This window comes from Tauraco erythrolophus, chromosome 4 (genome assembly GCF_009769465.1).
Source record: "Tauraco erythrolophus isolate bTauEry1 chromosome 4, bTauEry1.pri, whole genome shotgun sequence".
Lineage (NCBI taxonomy): Eukaryota > Metazoa > Chordata > Aves > Musophagiformes > Musophagidae > Tauraco > Tauraco erythrolophus.
In genome coordinates, this window is record NC_141468.1 from 63,236,143 (window position 1) to 63,263,371 (window position 27,229).

General features: G+C 38.8%; 1 protein-coding gene across 1 annotated transcript in view; it reads right to left on the reverse strand.

The window, feature by feature from the left end:
• RFX4 (regulatory factor X4) overlaps nucleotides 1-27,028 on the reverse strand; it is a 78,382-nt gene extending 51,354 nt beyond the window's left edge. The window contains exons 1-4 of the mRNA XM_086610278.1: nucleotides 26,950-27,028; nucleotides 19,631-19,691; nucleotides 13,966-14,089; nucleotides 1,291-1,352 (exon numbers count right to left, since the gene is read on the reverse strand). Coding sequence (XP_086466404.1) covers nucleotides 1,291-1,352; nucleotides 13,966-14,031 — 128 coding nt within the window. The 5' untranslated portion in view covers nucleotides 14,032-14,089; nucleotides 19,631-19,691; nucleotides 26,950-27,028. The remainder of the gene's footprint in view (nucleotides 1-1,290; nucleotides 1,353-13,965; nucleotides 14,090-19,630; nucleotides 19,692-26,949) is intronic.
• Between the last annotated feature and the right edge of the window lie 201 nt (nucleotides 27,029-27,229).

The following is a 27,229-nucleotide window of genomic DNA, read 5'->3' on the forward strand; positions in this document are numbered from 1 at the left end:
ACTAGACTAGCACAGAATTTGCACCTGAGAGATTTCTGGTAGCTCTGTTATGACTGATGGTATGGTAGCTGTGAATTTACATTTGAGAAGAGATTTCAAATTTTCACTTAACTGCTTAAATATGACTGTTCTAGAAAAGGAAAGCTTAGTTACAAAAATTAGGAGAATCTCAAGATGAAAGAAAGGACATTTGGTCCCATTAAAGAGATACAGCTTGGCATGGACCACTTGTTAGAAGAGCACAGTAAAGTTAATTTTAAAGGCATTTCTTTTAGCATCTTAATTTCTTTTTTTTTTCTTTAAAGAGCAAGTCATTCTAGCTTCAGTACCTAAGTTCAATTCTCATATCATATTTGTTTCTCAGCATTTAGCAATATTGTGTTTCTAGGCTTTGTCTTGAAAGAGAATCTTTACCAGCAGAATTTTGCTAACATGATATCCCAGATTTTCATTGCCCTCTCTACAGTTTTCCACTTGTGATCTACAGAGACTACCATTAGACTGCCCTGTAGGATTCTGTGAAAACTGATCAAGAAAAGCATATATTTATTTATTTATTTAAATTTTTTTAGGGGACTTATGTTTGTCAGAAAAAGATCCAAAGCTCCACTGGAAAAATTTCATGGAGTCCACAAGCAGAAAAAAAGTACAAAAACATCACTATATCCTCTTTAGAAATTGGTAGAATCACACCTTGTCAACAATTTGAAAAAGCCAAATACTCCAGGAAGTACATTGTTCTTTCTGAATCAATTTCTCATTCTGGAATTAGGATGAACTGTTTTCAGGAAGTACCATCTTTTGAGTAAGGCAATAAACTAATTTCTTGATCGCTTAAAGGTATGCTGGATTTCATTACAAAGGAAAAATGATGGTTAAATCCAGGTTTGTGGACAATTTCAATTTAGGCCAATGTATATTCCTACCTAAATTCCAGATAGCAGTCTGCCACTTCTCCTCTAAACTGAAACACGATGTCAATCAGCTGTCATTTCCCAGCCTCTAACAGTAGCTCCATTACTGCTGGATGTGAATGTCCTTTACATTGTGTGAAGTGAGTTGAGATTAAAAACATCGTAGCAATAATATGGAAAACATTGCTGATGAAATTAGACTATGTTTGCAGGACTGTTACTGCCAAATCAATCAGACAAAGCAAAGACTATAATGGAACCTCCTTCAAAGTTGGGTTTAAAGTCCTCAAGTTATTCCCTGATCTTACACTATTAAGTAAAGCCAGAGCCAGATGGGGCCCTGTGTGAGAAGATAATAGTACCATACACTGCTTACTTTGATTGGCCTCTGGTTCCAAGTCTTCTTGTCGTTAGCTGTGGAAACTGTTGTCTTATTATCTGCAAAAAAATAGAACTGATATTAGAGAAAACTGAAAAGCACATTTGCTATTCTTTAATTTAATATAGACTGTTAAGACAGAAAAGCAGAAAAACTGTACTGCAATGTCAGCAAAATACGTGGCAGGAGAAAAAAGCTTTTGATATTTTCCATTACTGAAAGAGGATAAATACATTTTAAAATTCAGTATAATTCTATTAATTATCGTTAGCTAAAACAAAGACTTTCTGAAGTTACTGGAATAGAATACATTTCCTTAAATCTAAGATCCATTCTGCCTCTAAACTAAGGAGGATTGTCCTTAGAATTGGCCTACTCTTTATTTATGTCAGTTTGCAAATTCAACAAACTTGGGTTTGCTGCAAATAGAGGAAACTCTCCTTTTGAGAGTTTTGGAGGCCACAGTTCTTCAAAGACCTTCACAATGCTGCCATTAAACACTCCTTTTTCTAAAAGATGATTCCCTAAAAAGATTTTGGTATTTGACACGGGAACCACTTCTACCAGAGAAGACTCGCTATTGCATTTGTAAAGATAGTTCATAATCAACTTATCCTCTATGGAAGACAAGTGCATCTCAGAAACAGCAGGGTATCAGCAAGAATCTGGACTCTAGTCTGTCAGCAGAGATTAAAAGAACATTGCTACTGTAAAACAAAACCTCTTTCGTGCCAGATGCATTTAAGGAAATGGATTAGTGTCTTCAGCAATCAGAGCCTCTGTCAACCGGGCTAGTCCTGATGAAAAGGCTCTGCTGTAGTTGCTGGAAAGGTGACACTCAGCACCTCACAGGATTGAACCTGATTCTCAGTGTGGTCTGCAGTAGGAGGAAAACTCTTCTGGAAGAACAGTCATGCAAGAAAGACTGCAGTGAGCCTTGAAGATTCACTTGCAAAAGGAATTTCTTCCTTTTTAATTTATAATCTATTTTAATTGTTTTCATTACATAAATGGCTAAATGTTTCCTCTTTGAGGGGGACACCAACTAATATTAAAGGAAAACAGACATACAAGATAGAATAAAACTGCTCAACTAGAAGAAAATGTCAATTAAAAATGATTAAATAATATAGATTTTTTTTCCCCATTAGCCATTTTGCCACCATGATAAATATTTAATCCTGATTGATGACTGAAAGCTCTGGAACACGTATTTGGATCAAAAGGTGTTACATAAATAAAGACATTACAATGTCACATATTTGACCATTTCTTCAGTAATTTATTTATTTTTTTTTAGCAAATGTGCAATCATCTTCCCTTTGTATCATGTAAAAATTGACCCGAGTTGGTTTCCGAGAGCTTTGCGCGATGTGGCTGATGTCAAAAACGCAGCATAGACTCAGAGTCGCTGGGTTGTTCAGCTTTAATTTCTGGAGCAAAACTTCAGCAAACAGTAAAACACTTTTGTGGAGCTGTGAAAGTTCAGCCTAGCTGTTTGATAAATGAGCAGACAGGCAAGCAGCCCTTCTTTCTTTTTTTGTATGGATTCAATGAAGCCTGCCTAAAGAACACCACATGCTGTTCCAGCTACTGATCTAACATTCCGCAACATCTCAGCCTTCCAAATTCCCTTTAATTACACATTAATCCCACCCCTCTCTCTTTCATTTTCTGCAGACAGGGTTGGGGGCTCCACAAGGCTGTGGGAAAAAAAAGCAGTTTGAAGAACTACTTTCTGAGGAAGCTTTTTTTGGGCTAGGGGATTTTTTAATTTTTTTTTTTTTTTTTTTTTTTGTGGCAGTTGTCATTCAGAAAATACCTTTCCTCTCCAAAAATTGATTTTACAGCAGTAGGCTCAAAAGCAAATCTTAATATTAAAGATATTTTTACCCTAGTTGTTCTTTAGGAACAACATGAACCCATATTACTTTCAAAGTCTTTCTAGTAGTGATGAAGTGTTACAATGCACACTGTAAATGCTACTTTATGAACCATATGCCGTGGGAGTTCCTGGGATTTGAATAAATCAGCCAATTTCTACATACCAGGGCAGAGGTGATCAGGAAAACAGAAGAAAAATGGAGCAGTTGATAAGATGATCTCCTTTTCTTTTCTTTCTTTGTTTCTTTTTTAAATCCAACGCATTTTAAACAATAGGATACACCTTTCAGAAAACAGCTTAAAAGTATGTATCACTTAAAATAGTCTTTACCAATAATTTACAAAAAAAAAAAAGAATAATCTAGCAAATCTTTGGGAAAAAAATCCAAGACTTTTTGATCTAATGCTGCATATGTAAAATATGTATAACATAGCATACTCATGCTTGGGTGTGTATACACAAGAGCATGGCTATTTGTGTTTGGAATAAAAGAAGTCAAATACTCAATGAACTAGCTGTTATATAAATGTTTATTTTCAGCTACATTTATGTGAATCCCTATGCAATGGTATTGCCAAAGACAGTGAGATTTTCCTGAAAGGAGAGAGGAAGCCAGATCAAGTAAGATGAAGTAGAGTTTACTTTGTGCTGAAATCAATGGAAAAAGCAGAGGGTCCAAAATATTTCCGCCTGAAAAGTCACCCCATGACATACATCATCATTGTGTATCATGTTTATTAACTCCTAAAGATCTACAGAGAAAATGAGTTAATTTTACAGCTGGGTGTAGGGTTCCTATTTGTTGGACATGAAAATTCAGATTTGGATCTGAAAACCAAATCTGATCATTTTCCTTTCATCGCTGCAGAGGGGTTGTGCAAGCAAACGAACCAAGACCAGATCATGCAGTTTGAGCTGCTTTCTGAAAGGAGCCCAGTCCCTGTTCTCACAGCAGCACTGGCTTCTCAACAGATGCGGTGGTAAAAGATCTCATGGGTGGTATCCAAGGGAATGTTGGAGTGAAGGGGCCTTTTACCATTGTCCTTCAATGAAAGTGAAATTCCATTTCATATTTCTCTAAAGTGACCACAAATCCAGCTGCTCTATGAGATCTCCTGAGTAAAAGGGTAAAGGTTTTACATTTTCCAAGTAAAATTCCCCCCAAATTATGTGGCAGATTTGACTGTTAGGCATTATTTTATACTACTTGACATTTTGGTTTTGAAACACATGTAGACCAGGAGTTTCACATACGAGTAACTTCTGTCCCTACCATATTAGATCATTCAATTTCTTTCTCAGTTGTGTTCTACCTCTCTTTCCTCCGAGCCTGGCTCAAGACCTGATCTTGCCTTCTGCCTGTAGAAGATCTTGTATGCCTTTCTTGGTTTTAAAAAATAAATAAATTAAAAACTGCCTTATCTTTTTGCAACTCCATAATTATTTTGTTGATTGCCTGCTGTATACATAAGAGCCAAAGAGAAGTCATAGATTTCTAGGTTGGAAAAGACCTTAGAGATCATCCAGTCCAAGAAGTTATTACATTATAAAACAACATATATATAGTTCACATCTTTTCAGGGGACTAGTATATCCAGGTCAGCATTTGTTTAACCCTTTTTGCAGACAATCCTGATACGTGATTTTAGAAATACTTGTGCAGGTAGAACATAAGGGGATCTTTTTCTTTCTGACAGGCTGGAACCTTTCCACTTTGAATGTACACGGCAGACAAAGTGAATGCAGGAAAGAAAAGTCTTCTCATGTCATTCTCTCACACTGAGATTACAACACTGGCAGTACAACAGACAACATATATTCCACAGATCTTGGAACTGACAGGATTTTTACCCCATTTCAGCTTTTTAAACCTAGTAGAGGTGTCTTAATAAACTTGAATTTCAAGTATCTAGTTACTTGTAATTTTGGTAATTCTTAAAATAATGCAAGAAAAATTAAGTAAGTTACTTGAGCATCCACGCAAAACACAAAGTTTTATAAGCAACAACTAGAAGAATGCACTTCCTCTGTAAAGGTCTGTATTGTAGTCTGCACAACCTATTAGCCTCAGACATGGCAAACTGCAGGAACTGTTCTGTTACCCTCAAATCGCTGCAAATGTGCATTCCTTTGTCCTGATTGCTGCCAGCTGTAATTTCTGCCACTGCATCTCTCCTCACATCTCCAGCACTGTGACATTCCAACAGAAGCAGAGCCAGACCCAGCTTTAAAACGAGGAATGCATTGTCTATTCTGCCTTCATCCCTATGCTGTGACCCATCACTCCTCACTGCATTCACTATCAAACTGTAAACTTTATGTTTCCAAATTATTCCATCTAAATTCTTCTATGATATGAGATGCCAAAACAAATCAGGGAAAAAACAAAACAAAACAAATAAAACCCCAACAGACCATCTTATAAAGCATCTTATGAGTTTGTCTTCAGGCAAACAAACAAGAATGGAAGAAACCAGAGATGTCTGGAATCTTCTGAAGTAATTTTTACCTCCCTCCCTTTGCCAAAACATGAAATTTTGCTCTGGGGGCAATAGGCAGATGATGACTTTGGATGAAAGCGGACTGTATCCTGGGCTGCATCAAAAGAAGTGTGGCCAGCAGGTTGAGAGAAGTGATTCTGCCCCTCTACTCTGCTCTCGTGAGACCCCACCTGGAATACTGCATTCAGCTCCGGGGTCCCCAGCATAAGAAGGACATGGAGCTGTTGGAACAGGTCCGGAAGAGGGCCACAAAGATGATCCGAGAGCTGAAGTACATCTCCTGTGAAGACAGGCTGAGAGAGTTGCGGTTGTTCAACCTGGAGAAGGCTCCAGGGAGACCTTCTAGCAGTCTTCCAGTACCTAAAGGGAGCCTACAAGAAAGCTGTAAAGGGACTTTGGACAAGTGCATGTAGTGATAGGACAAGGCACAATGGCTTTCAACTGAAAAAGGGTAGATCTAAGGAAGGATTTTTTTACAATGAGGGTGGTGAAGCACTGCGATAGGTTGCCCAGATGGATGCCCCATTCGTGGAGGTGATAAAGGCCAGGCTGGATGAGACTTTGAGCAACTGAACCTAGTGGAAAGTGTCCCTGGACAAGCAGGGAGGTTGGAACTAGATCTTTAAGGTCCCTTCCAACCCAAACCATTTTATGATTCTATGAGTTTTAGAAGTCTTTTCCCTGGAGGAATTTTAAATTGCTGCTTTTCAAAAGGTATGCTCATTTTGTTAGTGCATCTGATCTAGAGGGATGTTATTCTTCATGACTCTTGTTCTTTGCTATTTGAAATAATTCTAGTCATGCTACTAGAACTTCCTAGAACAATGAAATAAAATCAAATTAAGTTACAACCCAGTATTTGCACTCTGCCAGATTCAGAAACTGATTCCAGGCTCCAGGCTCTGTAGATCTGGGGGTTCTAGAGAGATTCTAGATACAATGGAATACATTCTCTTTACTCTGATAAGCAATCCTTCATAATGGAGCCTGGTTCTACTTATCTCAACTCAAACTTCAAGTCCCATATCTAAAGGGCATGCATTTCTTTTATGAAGTCAGGAGCAGACAGATTTACCAAATTCTCTTGTAGTGTTTCAGTTTTAAACTTCTTTGCCATGGCAGCAGAAAAAAAAACAGTGATGCCAAATATAACTATACTCCCCACACAGCTCTGCTTTCCTTATTCTCATTGCTGTGATACACAAACAATGCTGATAACCTCAATCTTATATGACGATAAGCATAGGATTTTTAGGCTCATTCGTCTTTGACCTGGTACTGCTCCAGCTGGATCATTCTGGGATTTCCCCATCTGTTTCAGTGCTTTTGAAAATCCTACCCTGAGACACTCTATTATTAACACCTGTATTAACAGGTACCTTTTGGCTCAAAGATGGCTTGGGGCTAGCTTAACACCACAGTACCTTGAGGAAAAGGTCAAGAAATCTCTGCCCCAAGAAGCAACCACAGATAGGAAAGAGCATAATCAAATTAGTTCATTACAAAATACCATTCCTGTCCCCCAAATCCACCAAACTGTGCAAAGAAAAGGAGAAGAGGTGTGACTGAGTCTATATCCTTTCTACTCCTTGCTCACTTACTCGCATGGCTCAGGACAGAAGACTGTGGTGCATGGGTCCAGTATTCTTGACCCCAAATCTGTTGTCTGTTTAGATTCAATAACCTTCCCATTTCTTTCCACTCACTTTCACCGTTTTGTGGAACAGGGCATGGTCTAGCTGTAGGATAAGATCTTGTTTCTAGCACTCATATATCTCAACTGATACTGCAAAGCAAGTCAGAAAAGCCTGCTAGCACTTTCTCTAATGCCTGTGCCCAATTCTGCCAGCTATGGAGATTAGACTCCATGAGGAACTCCAACTGAACTGGAGCCCTTAGAGAAGCTTGTGAGACCCCTCCTCAAATTCATCTATGTACAACAATATCCTCCTTCAGCAGCTCCTCTGGCCAGATGGAATCCAGCCTAAGGCATGATCAAACAGATTACTGCATCCCAACAAAACTGCAAACGCTGAATGCTCCGACTCAGACGCTTAGCTGAGCTGCAGCCGCTTTCAGCACTGACTTGCTGAAGCCAAGCAGATATAAAACCCTGTACAACTCCCCCTGCTCTGTACTGGTGCCAGCACACTTACTACCATCATCCAGCATATCTGTGGGAAAAGGCTGAGTGCCAGGATCCCTGCACTCTGGCAGACCCTGTGATGTAAGAACAGCCTCTGGGACGTGTTGACAAGGCATGAGGTAAAGCAGCCCAGAGGCCACTCTACTTCATGCTGAAGACCTAACTAGGACTCCAAAGAAACTGAGGTGTCCTTGCTGGTTTTCTTACTCCCTAGGCTCAAGGAGAAAAAGGCAATAGTCAGCAATTTGCACTAATACAGGGGATCAGTGAACCAGACTCAAGGAGACAAAGACCTTTCCAACTACGCTGTAGGATCTCCATTCCCCACACCAGCATGACCGCTTGCTTCTGTGGTACCTGTGTTATTATGGTGCCCTCAGAGAAGCTTGGCCTAGAAGATACTGAATCAGGAAGAAAAGTCACACTGGTGTTAACTGTCCTTCAGTCAGCCACCTTAGCTGTTAAAAAGGGATGAAGGATAAGCAGGGACTGCTCAGACAGTATGGTCAGACTGATACGGTCCTTCAGTGCAGTAACAGAAACCACATCCTGAGCTTCAGATTTATTTTTCCCCTATTCTATTTTTCTTTTCTATATTGACTAGAAAAAAAAAGTCTAATAAAAAAATTTCCATATGTAGAAATTGTTCATAAGAAAGCAAGTGCTGCTTTAGCCTATCAGAAGAGAGCACTAAGAGTAAATTTGGATTTGCTATATCAGTTATTATTGAGGGTATTTAAGAGCAAAATGAGAGTAAAGGAAAAAAAATAGGTCTTCAGGAGAAGTATCTCCTTATGCACAGCAGGCAATTTCCAGATGTTTGCATTTCAATATAAAGACAAATCAGAACGCGAGCACATCATAATGTCATTATCAAAGAGTTTTCAATAAGGCTACTTGTTTGTCCTTTTTAAACAATAAATATATATAGTATGAAAAGATGAAACTGTAAATCTTATTTATGCTAATCATGCTTAGAGAAGCAGTCTTGCTGGAAAAACTTCTGGGCATAGAGACAGTGCATAGTGATAAAAGAGGACTCTGGCTGGTACAGCTTGCACCTCCCTGGAGCAAAGCAAACTATTGGAGGAAAAAAAGCACTTTTCTTCTGGTACAAGTGTGCCTCAGCCCATTTTTTAGAAATAGGGTGGAAATATTTGTCACGAATGTAAAAGATCTCTTTCCTAACCAATATTACAAATCTATTGTAGACTTTACTCTTCTTTATTTAGTGAAATAATTCAATTGTAATCTAATTTTCACTCACAGCAAAGCCAGTCATGGAGCAAAAAAGAGGCTTTAAAATGTGTGTGAACGTGCACCATGTTAAACCTTTTTATTCGGCCAGAGTGATGTATAGGGACCCCAGGCTGGGGGAGAATCACCCTGCAAAGTGTCAGCATCCTTCGTTTTCCTTTTCAAATACTAATTTATTATCACTTGTCAAAAGACATGGCAGGAAAGCACCAAAAGCAAAAAAGAAAAGCTAAAGAGGAAAGTATTTAACCTCCAGGGGGCATATGGGAGTCGTGGGAAGAACATTTCATGAGGATGCAAAAGAGATTGCACCGCGAGAAACTAAGTGTTCTGTACCAGAGAGATGGCAGGGGCCGGGAGGTGACTCAGCACTGCACAGTAAGTATAAAGCACTCAACTGAGGACGTGGAGCATAGGGGAAACCAGTGCAGAGGAGGAAGCTCACATCTTCAAGAGGCTTGATTAAGAAAATAAGGTTCATACAGGGCCTCAAAAGAAACAAAGAACAAAAATCAATGTTGGAAATAAAAGTGAAAGAGAAGCTCAAAGAGCTGCCAATCCTGCTGAACAACTGGGTGACATACTACGGCTAGGAGAGACCAACAAGCCTTGCCTTGTGGCACCCATCCGTAGGCAATAGCTACTGAGGGCCTTGGAAATGCTCAAAACATCCCTGTTTCTTCAGCAACTTGTTTGATTCAGTGGAGGCCCCAATTCAGAATGATTTATCTTTTGCAACTAAATTCAATGAGGATAGTGAGTCAGAGCCTTCATTCACCATAACTCCTAGCTCAGTGTATTAATTATTAATGGTATTTTATGTTAACATGTTGCTGAGAAAAAAACATACACCTGCTCAACCCCCCCTGCTGCAGGCAGTGGTAGAAATTGAGTTGGAAACTCCTTAAACTGCTCTCCGACTCCTCAAGGTCCCGGAGCGGAGCCCGAAGCATTTGCAGCACAGGGATGAGGGGCACAAGGCTGCCATCTTGAAGTGTCCTCAGCAACAGGGCTTTCACTCCTTCAGCCTGAAGACTAATTCACAGCCTAAACATGTTCACTGTGAGAAAGCTTTTTCTCATATGCAACATTTTATTGTTAGTAACTCAGTGACATGCCTGCCCTCCTTCACTTTACTTCCCTGTCTTCTCACTGGTTGCATGGAATAGTTTCACTTACTCTGCTTCACTTTTGGGTGGAATTATGAGTCCGTTGAATATAATATGTTTTGCTGCCTATGGTAAGAGCAGAAGTTTAACACTGGATTCTCCACTCATTGATGCTGAATGTAACCAGCAAATAAAGGGCACTCCCTAGTCACTGTTTAGTTAACATATACGGGTAAAAGAGGGCTTGGTCCTGTCTTTTGCAGGCAAGAAAAGGTTCTGTAATGACAGACTAGGTAGCATAGCTATTAGCAGATTGGCAAATGCTGGTATAGACAAAACTGCCTGTAATTTCACATATTAACCAGGTGAGTAAAGCACTGAAATCTTGGCTAACATATTAAAGCTACAGCTCCCTTTGTCATACAAGAACATATAACGTAAATAGCCATATTAGAGTCTTCTTTATTTCATATGTTCTTAAAGTGGCTTAGGAGTATAGGTTGCTTTTTTAGAAGTGTTTATTTGTACAGTAGTTCTCTTCTTTCCTCTTCTTGTTACTGTTGTTGCTATTAGTCTGATTTCCTCAGGAAACAGTCTATGAGATACTACTGTCTCTCTGTTAATCTCTCCACTCCCCAAATTTTTGTTTCACCAATCCAATATCACCAAATACCTGAGGTCCAGTCCGTGTCCTTGAAGTTTAATAGAAAACACTGTCTGGATAGTTGGGAGAGCATATTGATGTTAATGCTGAGGACAAGACAGGGAAGAAAGCTCAGGTTTTATCTGAGCCATTTGGCACTGACTGGACAACCGTGAGTATGAAGCAACCAGTCAGCACTTCTATTGCTCTGAACCGGGCACTCAATGTGCTGCTGCTTGCCCAGCTGTCAGCTTGGGAGGAGGGAGAGAAAGAGACAGGCAGACAGACAGACACGAGGGAATCTAAAAATAATGTAGAAAGAAGGTGCAGCAGATGTGTGAGAGAAATGAAAGAAGCAAGACCTTAATGTAGTGGCTGGAATCTGAAAATAATTGAAAGTACTGCAGGGAAGCATAGAGATATTACGTAAGATTTAGGTAAGGCTATGAATTTAGGGAACATAGGAGATGGTAGAAAACAAGATCCATTAGTTCAGCTGCTCACGGACAACTTGTCCGTTCTCCCTGCCATGCTCTGTTCGACTTACATCAGACTTGAGAAGTATTCGACTTACATCAGTCTTGAGAAGTACCTACGGGCTGAAGCACTGTCAACAAAACCTTTATCTGGAGACATCAGTTTCAGGCAAATTTTATGTCTCCAGTGGTATCTTTAAAAGTGAAATCAACACTGTTCTGTCAATTGAGATGTAAGTGAGTATGTAACAACACATTAGGATGTTATTTATTACGGATTGTTTCAATGTGCTGAACTCCTTGTCTCTTCCTAAAAACTACCAGTCTCTTAAAGTTAAATCCTAAATGTTTAACATTTCCCACAGAGTTAAAGTTCAAAGATGAATCATAAATTCAATGTGGCCTATTGAAAGGCGAACTGTCTACAATTTCACAGAACAACTAACTCCTTTCTCTGGAGGAGATGACAGCTGCAGGGCTCTTGATGATTCCCAATGAGGACAAACATGTCTGGGGTCTCTGTTTTAGCAGCTAAGTGCGGAAGCCCTCAAATAGCACCTATTTCACTGCACTGCCTCCAAGGCATTTATACAACACAAACTGCCAATACACCATTTAAGTCACATGATGGCAAGCCTGTTGGCTAAAACTTCATCCGTGTACTACCTGCTCCTAAGAAGAAGCTGACTGCTAGCTATTGACTGAATGAAGTGGGTGTCTGCCTTGCAGATCTTCATGACTCTGCAGCACATTTTCTTAGCAATGATAGGTTGGGCAGAATCATTGGGGTCTGCTCTGGGTTCTGCAGATGCAGAAGTCTGTTCCACTTCAATATTTGTGCCAGTGTTGTCTGAGGTTCCTGGACACACCTGTGCAGAAGCCTCAATTTCCAAATCCAAAAGCGATGGCCACACAAAGCACTAGTTTGGGACACTACTAGGAGAATTCTGTACAGAGTCCTCTCCACAATAAGGGAAAAAAAATTTCATGCATCACTGCTCCAGAACGTTATTGCAAACAAGTGGAAAACACTTGGAGCACAACACATGAAAAACACATTTAGAATGCTTAGATTTTGGGGTGAAATGCTCTGTACCTGTCCTGCTAGGTCAAGGGACTCCTACTGATGAACAGGTGTGTGTATGAGGGCAGGGGAGGAGAAGGGAGTCATATGCAGTGTAACAAGACTGTTGCATACTGAAAATTGGTGAAGTCCCTGGTAAATTTATGTTCTGATGAAATAATTTCAGACTCGCTACACCTTACAACTTACAGAAGTTTTTAGTAGCAGCAAAAATAACTTGTATAAATTTTACCCACCTTCCAAATATATTAACCTGCATGACATCTGTTTCTTATTATTTCTATTCCTAAATTACATGTTGCCGCTATACTTACCTCTTGGTAGCAAAAACATATAGAATGAACTATTTCATTCACACTTAGGTTACTGTTCATATATTCTGCATAACAGAATCAACTGAGCCATGCAGGTGTTTAAGAAACAATCAACCTAGTAACGTTACAACATGGTATCCTCCTACATAAAGATGTGCTATAGAAAATGGCATCTCATTAAATACATTCTTCTTCAACTACTCTTTACACAGGAATTTACCCTAGAAACATTTTTCCTGCTTTGAAGACCCAGCACTTCTATAGAATAAATGTTGCAAACACTAGGAGAGAATAGCTTGTAGGACAATCCAGCTTCAGATTCATGCTTGTAAGCATTTCAAAAACAGTGGCAAACTCTACACTTTTGATATTTTTCACAGCCTACAAGTTTTAAAGGCCTGCGATACATTCTAGAGAAAAAAATCAGTTTTAAATAAAAAATTAAAAATATAAAAATATTATCCTATTTTTCACTGAGAGAAAAATATCACCTGATCAGCAAATTCAAAATAAGAACTTTATGTAACATCCTAGCCAGCCATTAATGTCTGCTAGTGACATATAGCATAAGAGCTTTACTGCTCACATGGGGACAATACACCGCTGCATCTGTGCTAAGAGTGTGACTCCACTGTGAGTCTGGAGTTAACCGCCGTGGCTCTTACTACAGCTGGACTGGAAAGGAGAAGCACAAGGAATCACACTGCAAAGATATCTTGGCCACCTGTATCTGCGGTGCCACACAAATGCCGTTAGATGCTTTCTGGACTTTCACATCTGGAGGCATTGTATACCGATATGGGAATTTGCCAGTGTGGGCTGATACCGTTAACTCAGGGATCTCTGTAGCCTGCTTACAAGAATGGCATAGACAGGCACCAGAATTGATTGATATTTTACACTTCTATTTAAAAAAAATATATGTATTTGTTACAGCAGAGCAGGTCACAATGCAGATGTGTTTACACTGGCTTGTATTCAACTTCCAAGTGCCAACACTGCACACCACGTCGCTGTCAGCTAGGCTGGAGACTGAAGTCATTAAAAATTTTAGTGTATCACGGAGCTTAGTCATGGTCAGAAGTTATTCCAACCTTCTAAACACTTAAAATCTTAGTCTTTGTCCAGTAACTTGAATACATAAGAGATTCCATTCATACATCTCTAATGGCAAATGATGATTTAATTTTTTCCAATAATCCAAACTCACCTCAACCAGGCGAGAGCTCAAGGCATCATACTGCTGTTTAGACTCACCTTCCCAAAGCTGGCAGCATTAACAGGTTGCGTGTCATTTTTCTCACAGAAGTCCAAGTAATGCATGTAGAGAGCACTTCGAGGAATGCAAACACCTTCTGCAATCTCATAGTTCTCCTCCAGCCTTAAAAAGCAAATATCAAACAGAGAGAACTGCAAGTATGTTGGATGTCCTGTATGGTACACAGTGTGCAAAGCTGCATCTTTAAGATCAAACATTCCAGCTTCTGCTTGTCTACTAAATTTTCCCTCCTTTGTTCCTCAGTGCTTCTTCCAATTCCCTTCCATACCGCTTACTTCCTTTATTTGTTTCATGCTTGCTATTAAAAACATCGGCTGAAAGTCCTCAGGCAAGTAGAGATTAGCACAAAGGGATATTGGTGTTTGACCATGCTCCAAAGTGCTATTTTTAGGAAAAAATACACTAGTAATCTCTTATACTCTAGTAGCATCCTACAGTAAACAAATATACGTAAAACTATGAAACAACGTTCACTGAGGCGAAGCATTTCCTCATTCTTTACAGAGAGGTCATCTTTGGTTCATGACACTCTCTTCACTCCTGTCCAGCTGCAAATTCCTTATCTCGAGGAAGCAGATGTGGCTAAAGCAAGTCATTTGCAAATACTGAAGAGCATGCACAAAATCATATCTGTATGTTTTCTTGCTATTGATGTTGAACAAAGTGAAAAAAATGAGTCCATGGTCTGAATACTATGCCGAATAAAATAGTGAAATAACATCATCCTCTGCCTTGTAGAAACTATTATTATTCATTTACTCATGGAAAAACACAACTATAAAATTTTAAATTACCCATGAAATATATAAATAGGCATATGATTCATCTTTAAAATCTGAAACTGAGCTCATTATAAATCTATAGATTAGAAAAAACATTCCTTTGAAATGACATTTTTATTATTGCTGATCCAATGAAGTTCAAGAGGTATTTACATATATACTTAACTTTAAACCGCAATTAATCTTGTCATCCGTGGTGTCACTTGTGCTTATAGTTACATGCATGCTTGTCTGCCTTGCTGGCTAGGAAAAGGTAGGTGCAGCTTCTTCTTAAACATATGAGAAAATTCATATATGTTCTGAGAAAACTCCAATTTTACGGTAAATAACCCCCTGTCATTTGATAGCTGTCGAACACCTTCCAAGCATCTAGTTTCTCTCCTTCATTGCCTTTTTCAGGACCTACCTACCTTCCATTTCAGTTATTGTGATCATTTGTGACTGCAAACTATTTTAATAAGATATCCGGCTAGATGAATGGAATCGGTTTGTATGGGCAACATCTATTCTTCCTTGGTTTCTACAGAAATATCATCACGGCATCTTTCCTCAAATTCATAGCGCTTTAACAAAACCTCCTTTCAAAACCTGGAGAGTTCGTTTGTATACTATAGCTGCTAATTGGAATGTCAGCTTCTGTGACCAAGACAGGACAGAAAGAAAAGCGGTTAATTATTTCTGTTCATATCTGATGAATTTTTCTCTTTTTCGCCTCTCTTTCACAGAGAGTCATTAGTCTGACACTGAACAATGCTCCATTATACCTGAACTTTTTTTTTAATGATCAAACACCCATCTTGCTCCACTTCTTTTATTTTCCTGTCTTTTATTTAACAACTTTATCATATTTTGAATTCAGCTTCCTTCTGCAGTATTGTAGAAAGATAATGAACTCAATCTTCTACCTAACGAATCATTATCAGAAATAATATATATATAACATTTTAAATGTCCTAATACAGCCATGTGAAATCCAGTGGTTCACAATGAGACCTTTTGTACCATTACAGTATAGCAATAAAACCCCTAATCCTTCCACACGAATGACAATTTTATCTGTTCCTATTACTGTTTTCCTTTTTATACACTTATATAGTTCTAGATTAAATGCCATTATTCTATTGCAGAGTCAGGTCTGTAGTGTTTTTACAGACTTGGTTGTAGATATGAAGGCAACGGAACAACTGTTATGTTACCGCTGCTGATCATGTAAAGGATTCTAGAACAGATCAATTTTCATGTATTATAACAATTTCTGAGAAACTACCGATCTAGGGAGAATCCATTACCTAGCGATGCTTTGCCTTCCTCTTTTTTACTTCTTTTTACAAATGTTGCAGAAAATAGAATAGTTTTGTTGACTTCAGCCTCACAATACTGTTATTATTCGGAGCACCTACACTGTAAGCCACCAAACTGCATGGAATTAGGCTGTCCGTGCTTTGAATAATTCGGTGTTTGCAGAAGTAGACACACACAGACACATGCACACGCACACACCCATCCCAAACAGGTAAAATAAAGTTTCACACTTACAATTTGGTCAACCAGTTCACCAATTAAATAATCATGAACGTTTTAGAGCCAAGTGTTAAGTAAGCCATAGCTTTACAGACAACAAAAAACACAGGAACATGGGATAAGCACAGGATACCAGGTATCGGTATGTTCATGCCTTAACGGTTAAATTCAAGCTTGCATAGTTTCCTCAATTATGAGGTATTTGGCAGTAATGCTACATTTACCAGGCCTTTCACTTCATTTTGTGTCATCAGTGAAACAAAACAAAAACCTCAGCCCTGTTTCCAGGAAAAGGATATTTAGCCAAGCTGACAGTTATCCAGACATGCTTCTTGGCATCTTCAGCTAGTTCTTCCTCCTACTCATTTATAGTGTCCAGCATACTTTGCCTTTGGAGAGGCATAAGCATTAAGGATAGATCCCTGTAGGACTGATGCTGTTCACTCTTTTCAGCAATGTGCCAGACAAGGAATAACTAATAAAGTTGATGGTAATATGAACCATGTAACAAAACGTATGTATTTCCCTTATGTCTTGCTTCATTTCCCCTATTACTTTCTTCCTCTTCTTTTTCCTTGCTGCTGACATTTCCTCTGTTTCTGTTCTCCAACACTCCATTGCCTTCATTAGCTGTAAATGATAGTAGCATCCAACAGTGAAAATATGACCAGTTTCAATGTGGCAGACACCAGACGCTGCAGACAATCGTGGTGCTTCCATTTGCCAGAATAAGGCCAGTTTGTACTGCGTCCTGAAATCTGGTCAATAATTTACCCCACCACTTCCACCTCTTGAATCTGGCCACAGGCTCCTCTAAGAGGGTAGGGCACATGCTTACCCAAGGCATATTCAGGTAAATTTAATATTTTCTCCTTCTTGACTGTGCAAAACTCGATCTGAGGCCTGAGAAGGCAAAATTGTGAAACGTGTAAAGCTAAACCTGCAGGAAGAGCTCAGTGCAGCATTTGTACGGTGCTGACTACAATAGTTTATCGATCCATGGGTTGCTCGGTGCTACTGCGCTACAAATAACCTGACACTGATGTGTCCAGCTTTCCAGAACAGTGGAAACTTGACATCTTCACACAAAGCAAGCTTACTACTTTAACAATTTGACCATAACTTTTGAGCTTGTAATTTCATTTAGTGTATCAAACCCAGTAGCACAGTTTCTCTAGGAAATATCAATTCAAAGCTGCAGTATCTAGGATGAAAAGTATATGGAAACCACCAGAAAACTGTTTTATGGTATGCCTACTAAGCTGGGAAACTTTTACTTACAGTTCTATTAATCAATGAGCTGATCGTATGAGACCAGCTGAAGAAATTAAACTTGAAAAATTCTTTGATTTCTGTTCTTTCATGTATTTTTGGGTGGAAAATCAAATGGAGGAAATTGCAAATGCTCCAAAAGACTCAAAGGGGAGAATGTCTGAGCTACCTAAACGTGTAAGAAACACAACACAACAGACAGGTAGTAAGCCAGTGCACTAACAAGGGGGAAGGGAAGATGATGTAAGCAGGCTTTTCAGAATCAAAATTCTAGGATTCTATTGCAAACGCTGCTGAATGAGCATTAGCGTGCACACTGAATTCCAGCAGGGCTCAATATCCCAGGAGTTTAGGGATTTACTAACCTTTATGACCGAGGAAGCTTGAAAGTATTTGGCAAAAGATTGTTTACAGTATTTGCAGGTTTTCTGTTGGGAACAGTATCGTTGGCATGTTCTAATTAACTCTGGCTTCTTGGCTACTACGTTATTTGCTCCTGTGGAAAAGACTCTTAACTGACTCTACCGCAAAATAAACACTGTTCTGAATTTGAGACTGGCAAGCTCTGCCTGCTATTTTATTTTAGCTAGATGGTTCTTTGTTATCCTGTTTGAACTGTGTTGAAGTTGTGTGGGTGAATAATGGAAAACAATAAAATACCTCTACGACATTTCACTATTATGTTAATATTTTTCTCTCTGTCTGTAGTCACTCTCTTTCTTTAATCACTTTTCTTGAACTTCTGAAAAACGGCACTTCTGTGATAAAATAGGTACAAAGAAGCAATAGTTCAGAACTAAATGCCTTTGTTTATATTTACCCATCTCATTATTTGCACTGGAAGTGTCTGCAAGTTTCCTCAAGGCAGAACACTGAATATTAGCAGCAACCTATTATAAATGAATCCACAGGTCTTGGGGTTTTTTTAAATTTAAAATGTAACTGATTGACTTTAACAAGCAAGTATAGATGAAATAATCCAAATCTTTTTATGCATATTTCACAAAATCACAGAATTTCACAGACAGAGAAAAAAAAAGTAAAATTCACTGAAAGAATTATTCCCTGCTGTTTATTTCGTTAGATCTCCCAGGAGACTGGCAAGCAAAAAAAAAATATTTTCCTAACATTTTGCTAAAAAAAACATATTTTTTGTCAATAATCTTATCTTTTCATCCAGGAAACTATCAGAAACTTATAGGTGAGGTAAAAGCCTTTCTTTGAAAGACTTAAAACAAGCCAAGGAGTATCAGTTTTCAGATAAATATGCTTCAAGGCTTCTCTGTAACAGAGCTCTGTTCTGCCAGATACAAGGAACCTCCTGAGAGACGGTTGATCACTTACAATATTAAGAAAGCTAAACCAGAATTGAAAACCTAAATTAAGGGAAAAGCCAACAAAAGTCTAACAGATAACCTATAGAAAGGGATGCCAGAAGTATAAGGAACATTACAGAACACGCAGTCTAAATTACTGCTGTAAATCACAGTGAACAGCACTTGCTCATTTTTCATAGCACAGTAGACTAACTCACAAACTTTCCCCTCCCCATCCTCTCTTTCTTTCTTCTCAATTACCCTTCCTTTTCCCTCTCACTGAATTTGCAAGAGGATTTTGACACATGAATCAAACCTCAAACTCTCTCTCTTGTTTTGTTGTCTTCTACATTAAATTACAGAGATCTTATGTCAGTAGAACAGCCAGTAAAGGTGGGCTTCACCATACACTGAAACAAACGTGAGTCTAGAAAAAACTTCTCAGTGCTAGTTTTCTTTTTTAATAAATATAATGATGATGACAAACCACCAGCTGGCAAGGTGGCAAACAAACACGCCAAGTAGATCTTCTAAATCATATCGGAGGTTTCTTATGTTCAAAAAAAATCCCATTAGAGTAAGACATTTGTTGAGAAATGCTGTACAGGATACTAATGAGCAGATTAAATACACAGAATGAAAGTATCTTTAGAACTGTATAAGATGTCCAAGACCTCTATTCTCTTCAGTTGGAAAAAGTATAAGAAAAAACACTAACATGTTTTCTCAATTTTTTTAAAAAGGCATCTTACCATTGCAGTGTAGCTGGAGTTGAGTGTGGTTTTGATGCTCTATTATTTTCTTTTTCCTCATCTGTTAAGAAACAAAAAAATACTATGTAATTTCAGTGGGAATCAGTCAGGCATTTATGAACTGGTAAGGAATTATCTGATAAAAAAAGAATGTTCTCAAGTGCCCAAGCTTTCTCAAAATATTGGTCAAATTGTGGAAATGTAAATAATTATGTTCCCTAAGGTAGTATCTGTAGATACTGCTTAAGGCAAGAAACCTTGCAAACATCACTGATAGCAGGAGCAGAGTGGTGCATAGGGCTAATGACATTGGAAAGGATACATTTATATGAAAATATCCCAACTCTTAGACCTCTAGCAGCATGTCAGAACATAAAGAGACTTTCACCTGCTTTAAGGGAACAATTGCCTTACCCAAGTTTTATATTAAATGAGGCATTTAACTTATTTGGGTTCATCCACTGTTGTTATCCTAACATATGATATGTACTAGATGTTTGTAAACTTACAAAGATTAATTGTGAAGAAGAAATTTAAAACATTATATAATGTACTTTATTTTTATTATATATGTACTTTATTCCTTTCCAGATAACTTTTCTGATAGCATTCCTCATTAACTGTTTCCAAGGCAACGCTCTGATTTGCTAACTTTCCAGAAATTTGCATAAAAGATGAATAAAGAAAAAAATAATTAAAATAAGACTCTTAAAATATTAGATTCTTCCTAAATCATGTTGGTTCTTTTGAAACAATTTAAAAGTATGTATAGAATAATTCCTATTAAATCATGATTTGTGAAGCCCGTAAAACATTCCTAGGCGAAAGCTGGAGTGAAGCACAATCAGCATCTCCAGAAGGGTATTCTTTGGGAAACACTGTTGCATCCCAGTTTGATATTTTAACACCTTTGTCCCTGATGAACGCACTAAGTGTAGAAGGCTTTGGTACCTAAACGAGGTAAACCACTGCACCTGTACACCATGCTGCAAGTTTTGCTTCTTCATACAATTAACTTCTGAAGTTATGTAAAGTGAGCCTCTAGGATGCTGAATCTTAAGGAAGCAGGGCTATCTGCTCCGAACACCGGGCCCCATAGGGAGGCCTTTCCTGCCGTCCCAAGAGCCGGCGCGCACACAAATAAAACCCCACTTTGGAAAACGTTGCCTTCAGCCCTCGTGCCACGGTATTTTTTCCATTACATATCGGGCAAGTTGTGTTAACCGAACATCCTTTTGCCTGCCTGAATGTCACGAAAATCCAGATTTACAGTTACCCGCAGACACTTGGGGCAGCCCCCCTTCGGCATCTGCATGACAATTGGCCCCTAATTATTGGACCGCGCTCCTTCCCTGCCTTTCAGGGGCCCGCTTTTATTCAGCGCATAGGACCAACATACACGTTTCAAATCACTTTTAAATTGTGGTTTTCGTTTGTTTTTCCTAAACAAACGGCCGGCGTGCAACAAACCTTCGGCACGCAGGGCCTGAACGGCGAGCGGCCGCGGGCGACCGACCGCAGCCCCCGGGCTCGCCGGACGCCTCCTCCGTGGCGGCAGGCAGAGCCGTGCAGCAGGGATGCAAACCACCGGCTGGATAAAACAGTCGGGGCCGCCGCCTCTCACGACACCGGCTGCTTTTCCCTCCCCCCAACCGACAACACAGCCAGCCTAAGGAGAGCTCGCCCGGCTGCAGCCTTCCCCGAGGAGAGGCTTGGGGAGGAGGGGGCGGCCACGTCTGCCCTGCCCTGCCCTGTGGTGGGAAGAGCCTTCTGGGTTGAGTTTCATGGTTTTCCAGGCTGTCGTTTAGTATGAGCAGCACGTTGGGGCCCAGTCCTCCTCCTGTGCCCCACTGTCTTCTTGTTCAAATTAAGGTTATTGCTTCCCAAGGGAAAGTCATCTATTTTCTTAACCAGTATTTTCTATGTCGGTGCCAAAGCCTACCATCCACTGGTTTAAGTTCAGTATACAGTTGGTTTCTACCTCGCTAGAAATTGTGCAATTTGGAAAGGCTGAAAGCTACTCATCTAAATAACTCCTCATCTAACTAAGGTGCAGAAATCCTAAACCTCTGCCTGTGAAACTGAGAGGTACTATTCCCCCCTCCCCAAAATAAAAATTTTTATTATCTAAGGGGGCTAGTATTCAAAGGTCTGTTATTAGATGGCTTTCACCTGTGGTAACCAGTCTTAATTTTCCCCTGGATATGTGGCACGTTATCAGTCATCAAGCCAATATCTAAATTACACAGTATTGAAGTCTCTACATCCCTGACATTCGTCTCCCAGCTGTTTTTCACTTGCATTAACAGTGAGAACCTGTGAGCAGGTGCTTTACCTAACCTGCCCTCAGACACACTACAAGCCAGCCATACTCAGCTCCTCCCATGTAAGGATTTGTTTTAATGTCTTAAACTAACAAGATGATCATAAACCGAAATTTAAATCTCCCTCCTCACATATGTCTGCTTTCTGAGGATCCTTCTTCAAGACTCTTCAGCATCCTCCACTAACTATCCCATAAAACCAAGAAGGAGAATGGTGGACTTTGAACTTATTAAAAAAAATTCTTTAGGCACTATCTTCCATCAAAATATCGTCCATTGAAGAACTGGATTTTCATCAAAACTAAATTTTTCACAGTTAGTGCTTGTCTCCCTCAAAATCAAGTCTCTGTACATGAAAACAGTTTGTGGGTGGTTTTTTGTTTGTTTTCTGCCAATGGATCAGCTGTCACAAAATGTTTCTCATTTTCACCAAATGTTGGCTAAAATATTTTTCAGAAAATTTTCACTTTTTTATTAAATAGATGGAAAGAATTGCACTTGGTATAGGAATGGAGGGGATCTAGAAATACGAACTTTCAGTATTACACATACAAGCACTTTTTTCTACCTTATATAGTTTAACAGTATAATCTCATCAGATAATTGACTAGCAAAAAAATAATAAATATCCCTATTCCTTATATTTTAGTTGGTAGCAGGACACTTAGTGGCTTCCCTATTGAGCAGGAAATGTAACTCTGTGTGACTCAACTCAGGTCTGATCCCAGATCTGTTTGTACAGCATGAAAGAGGTAAGGAATGCTATTTTCCCTTACTTTTTGACCTGTCTCCATCAGAACAACATTGTCGATTACAACTAACCCATACCTTTTAAAATTAATAACTTTTAAAATCCAATCTGTTTTGTGAAGGAAGGAAATAAAGACACTGAAAAGAAGTCTTGCTTTGAGGCATTATCAAAGAACAGAGCCAGCAGTTCTGTGACAAATGCAAAAGGACTTAAGTCACGAGGAAAACTCCTGCTCCTGATGCACAGCTGCAGGTGTTCACAGACATGGCAGCTGCACAGCACCTCAGAGAGAAACCCATTTGCTAGGAGCAGATCTCACTCCACTGCCAGTAAGAGGACTACCAGCATTCCAAGGAAGGGTATCTTCAAGGTACGTGGTTAGGAGGAAACTTAGTACTCATCCCAAGCTGAAAGCAGGTAAGAGCTTAGACAGTTGCAAGTAAAGCTCTTGGCACAGAAGAGGCATTCAAAGATACTAAAAACTAGGATCACCAATGTACTAGAATAATAGTATTTCTTGGCTCCCCAGAGAGATCAGAGAATCTTTTTCTTCCCAAACTTCACGGAAGTGTCTTTGCTAACAGCTCCATCTTTCTTCTTTCAAAATTCTGTTTCAAAGCCACCAGAGTAGAGTTCTGTTTGTGCCTTGTGCATATGTTTGTGGCTTTCCCTGAACTCTCAGTAGTATCCTCTAACTTTTGCTGTCTGATTTTAGGTAGCTTGAAGGATTTCTTGCTTCCTGGAGAAAGATATGGAGACAATAGGACCTATGCTCAGCACCTCTTTAAGCATGCTGCCTTAAACACAGTAAGTGGAACATCCACAAAGTGAAGACCCTGCATTAGTACAACTTTTTCCAAAATGTTGGTGTTAGTCTGTTTGTCATAACTAAAGTGGAGTTAAAGCTAAGCTTTCCACTGTGGAGATAAGAGAAGAGCCCTGTACATTCCCATGCTGCCTCTGTGTGTCTAAGAGAACCTCTGAGGAGCTAATATGTTACTAGTAGCTTTATATGGATAAAATCCTTCCCTTAGTTCAGCTAGCTCCACACCTTTCAGAGGAATAGCCTCTTCCTCTGTAACTTCTGCAGTCCAAGTTCTGACTGTTACCAGAAGTGATTTGCCCTTAGCTAAAATTAAGTGACAGTAGGAGCTTCTTTGTCTCTTACTTAGATGTAGGCATAAATAAGATTCAGGCTCATTAACACGTATTCCATGCTTTTAAAATGGCGGGATTTTTTAAAACCCTCTGAGAAACACAGGAGCATAGTTATAATTGAGTAGGTATGATTGAAAAAGAAAGAGCTTTGCCCAAGGAAAATTTCAATGAAATCAAGTAACTCTTTTTTAAACATTTTTTTTCAATGGAAGAATAAGAGGTTTCATAGATTTCTAGGTTGGAAAAGACCTCAGAGATCGAGTCCAACCGTCCCTAATCCCCAATAAACCATATCCCTAAGTAGATCATCCACCCTATTCTTAAACACATCCAGGGATGGGGACTCAACCACCTCCCTGGGCAGCCTATTCCAGTGGCTGACAACCTTTTCAGAGAAGAAATACTTCCTAACATCCAACCTGAATCAATACAGAAGCCTGGAGGTGTCTGGATGAGAGTAGAAGATGGCAAAGGACCCCTGTGGCCTGAAGTATGGTTCTGTAGCATACTTCAACTATGGAAAAGGAGACCAGCAAAACTATTACTTTTGTCCTAAAATCCTACGAACTCTAAAAACATGAAAGAACAAAGAGTCGCAAGAGCAAGCGTGATACTAAGAACGTTATCAGTTCACAGTGCAAATTCTCACAGTCTTTACTGGATGCAGGGCCAAAAAATCCCCAACATCAAACCCATGTTTTCTCTGTTAGAGTCCAGCCTACAGCTACCTAATGCATTTAGAGACAAAAAACTAGTCAAGAGAAGGGTGGATGGTGCTTTCTTTTGGCTGCAGATGAAAACTGGAGTTCCATTGACAACAGCAATTTTACCACCATTCTGAAGAATTCAGATAGGGTTACATAGGTTTTCTCAAAACAGTTTGCCTCCTGGAGTTTGTAAATGTATGACAGAAGCTGGACAAAGAGCGACGCAACGGTTTGGAAATTTCTTGATTGGTGTGTGGGCATTGTTAGAGAAAAATGTTAGAAAGAATTCAAGGGCTGGAAAGGAGCACACGGTACAATACCTAAGGTGAAACTTCTAGTCTGTTCTGGATTTCACAGATTATTGGTCTTTCGCTGTTGGGCAAGTGGCTTATTTTTCTTTCCTGCACCTTCCTCTTCATCCTCTCCCTTGCCCCTCCCCCCTAAAACAACAATGACTTCTCAAGTGGATTAATTGTCTTATCTGCAGTGCAGAAAAGCTGGTAGCAGTGAAAAAGAAGCATCTGGAAGAACCAGCTACTAAGAAAGAAACTAGGTGAAATCACCCCTCACTCTCATTTGGGTTTCCACTACATACCGCAACAATGTCTTCTGCACACAAATTGTGGGATAAATTCATTTATTTTACCCGCTCTAAATTTGTTGCCTTTAATTATCATCGCTTGCCGCTTAATTCCAGTACCAGAAAACAGAATGAACAACCCTCCCATCTTCTCAATGTTGCTGCCTGAAACTCCTGCTCTTGCTAACGCACCCAGGTCTGCTTCTGCCTGTCCCTGGGTACATGCAAGTTCTCATGCTTACATTTAAACTGAAAGCATGTATAACAAACTACAGCTAGTTTTTCTACAACCTATTTAGGGTAACAGATCTAGAACAGAACATGGAAGGAGAACTAAAATTATGACATTACAATTTGTTTTTTAAATATAGCTAGTGGTGATAAATAATTACCTTGACAATACTGTCTTGAACTGTGAGTCTAAGGAAAAGCTCACTAAAGTCAATAGGGTTGAATTCTGAATTCTGACCTTATTAAGAGTCTGAAGTCACATCTCATTCATTACAGATTCTTTCCACCACTTTCTCAGTAGCATCAGAGTGAAATGAACTCTCACAAGTTCTCGTAAAATGCAAATTAACAAGCAGATGTCTTTTGTTATTCACTCCAATTCACCACAATTTTATTTTTAAAATGAAACAGATTTTTAATTCCTTAATTTTTAAAAACCAAAAACCCCAAACCTGTCCAAGTTTTATTGTCTGTCTTTAAAGATTTTTGTCCACTGTTCTTAGCTTGGGAGTCATGAATAAATACCATGTTTCTAATACCTCCTTTCTTCAGAAGAAGAGATATTGCCTTAAAAGAGATCCGTGGACAAATAAGAGTAGGGACCCAATATAGCAAATTGCATGATACACTAAAATCACTGTGCTGCAAGGCATATAATTTTACTGTAACATCAAAATAAAGTAGTTCTCTTAAAATTAAAAAAAAAAAAAAGATTCATTCAGCAATAAAGAAGCTATTAAAAATACATTTCCCAAACTTATGTGCTTGAGTATTACAAAAATGTGAGTCTTTCTGAATTACAGAGTTCAGTCTGCATTAATATCTTGTAGCATGAACTAACATATGAAGTCCAGAGAGTATTTTGCTTTAGGCAAATTAAGTAGTATAGAAATTGCATAAACAGGGAAAACTAAATCGTAAACTAAAATTTGTCTTACAATTTAAAAAATAAATCATTAGGTGATTTTTAAAGTATTTTAGAGCCTTTTTAATTACCTGCTGTTAAAAAGATAGATCTAATATTACTATAACTAGAAGAGATAAGAAAAAATAGTAATTTTAAACTCAGCTAGATTTATAATTGTTTCCTCTCTATTACTAAAAAGGAAGCAATATCATGATTTAGTATGTGTTTTTTTTTAATCTGATGATAGTTTAATTCCTAAAAGAAAGATTTTATATGTATGACTCAATATAGTAGTATTGAAAAAACAGCACCATTTTTCCTGTATTTCAACCAAATGGTATTTACCAGCGAAAAGCAAAACAGATGGTTTTACTCATGAGCTAATACTAACAGCACATTTTAGAGGTCATCCAACCTTTATTCAGTGACACACAAATTCTTCTGGTTGTTTTAACTAATAGATAGTATTACTTCCTTTTAAATAATACAAAATAGCAACTATTCCAGAAAAAAAAAAAAATAAAACTATTGGATGTCAAGTGAGTTGACTCTTCAAACTACAGAGTACTAAAAATATCACCAAGATGTAGCAACTTATATAGCAGGAAATTAGCACTTGGACACGTTCACACTCATTTTAAATTAATGACAAGTTACTTACTTTCATCGTTAGAAACATTCCCCAGAGAGGTGTGACTGGAATAACGTTTGTTTTCACTTTCATTGAGACATCGTTCAATCCAACTCTCTGCAAAAGAACAAAGATGCTCTTTTTTTGTGTTTGTCTTTGCATAAAAAACAAACTCCCAACACATAAAGCTAAATAAAGCACTGGTTTTCAACAGATGGTGTTTTGTAGCATTTCTGTTAAAACATGCTCAGTCTGAGGTTATTTATCAAGAAAATCCTCCCGTGCTTTCAAACGTAGCTATTTCTTTTTA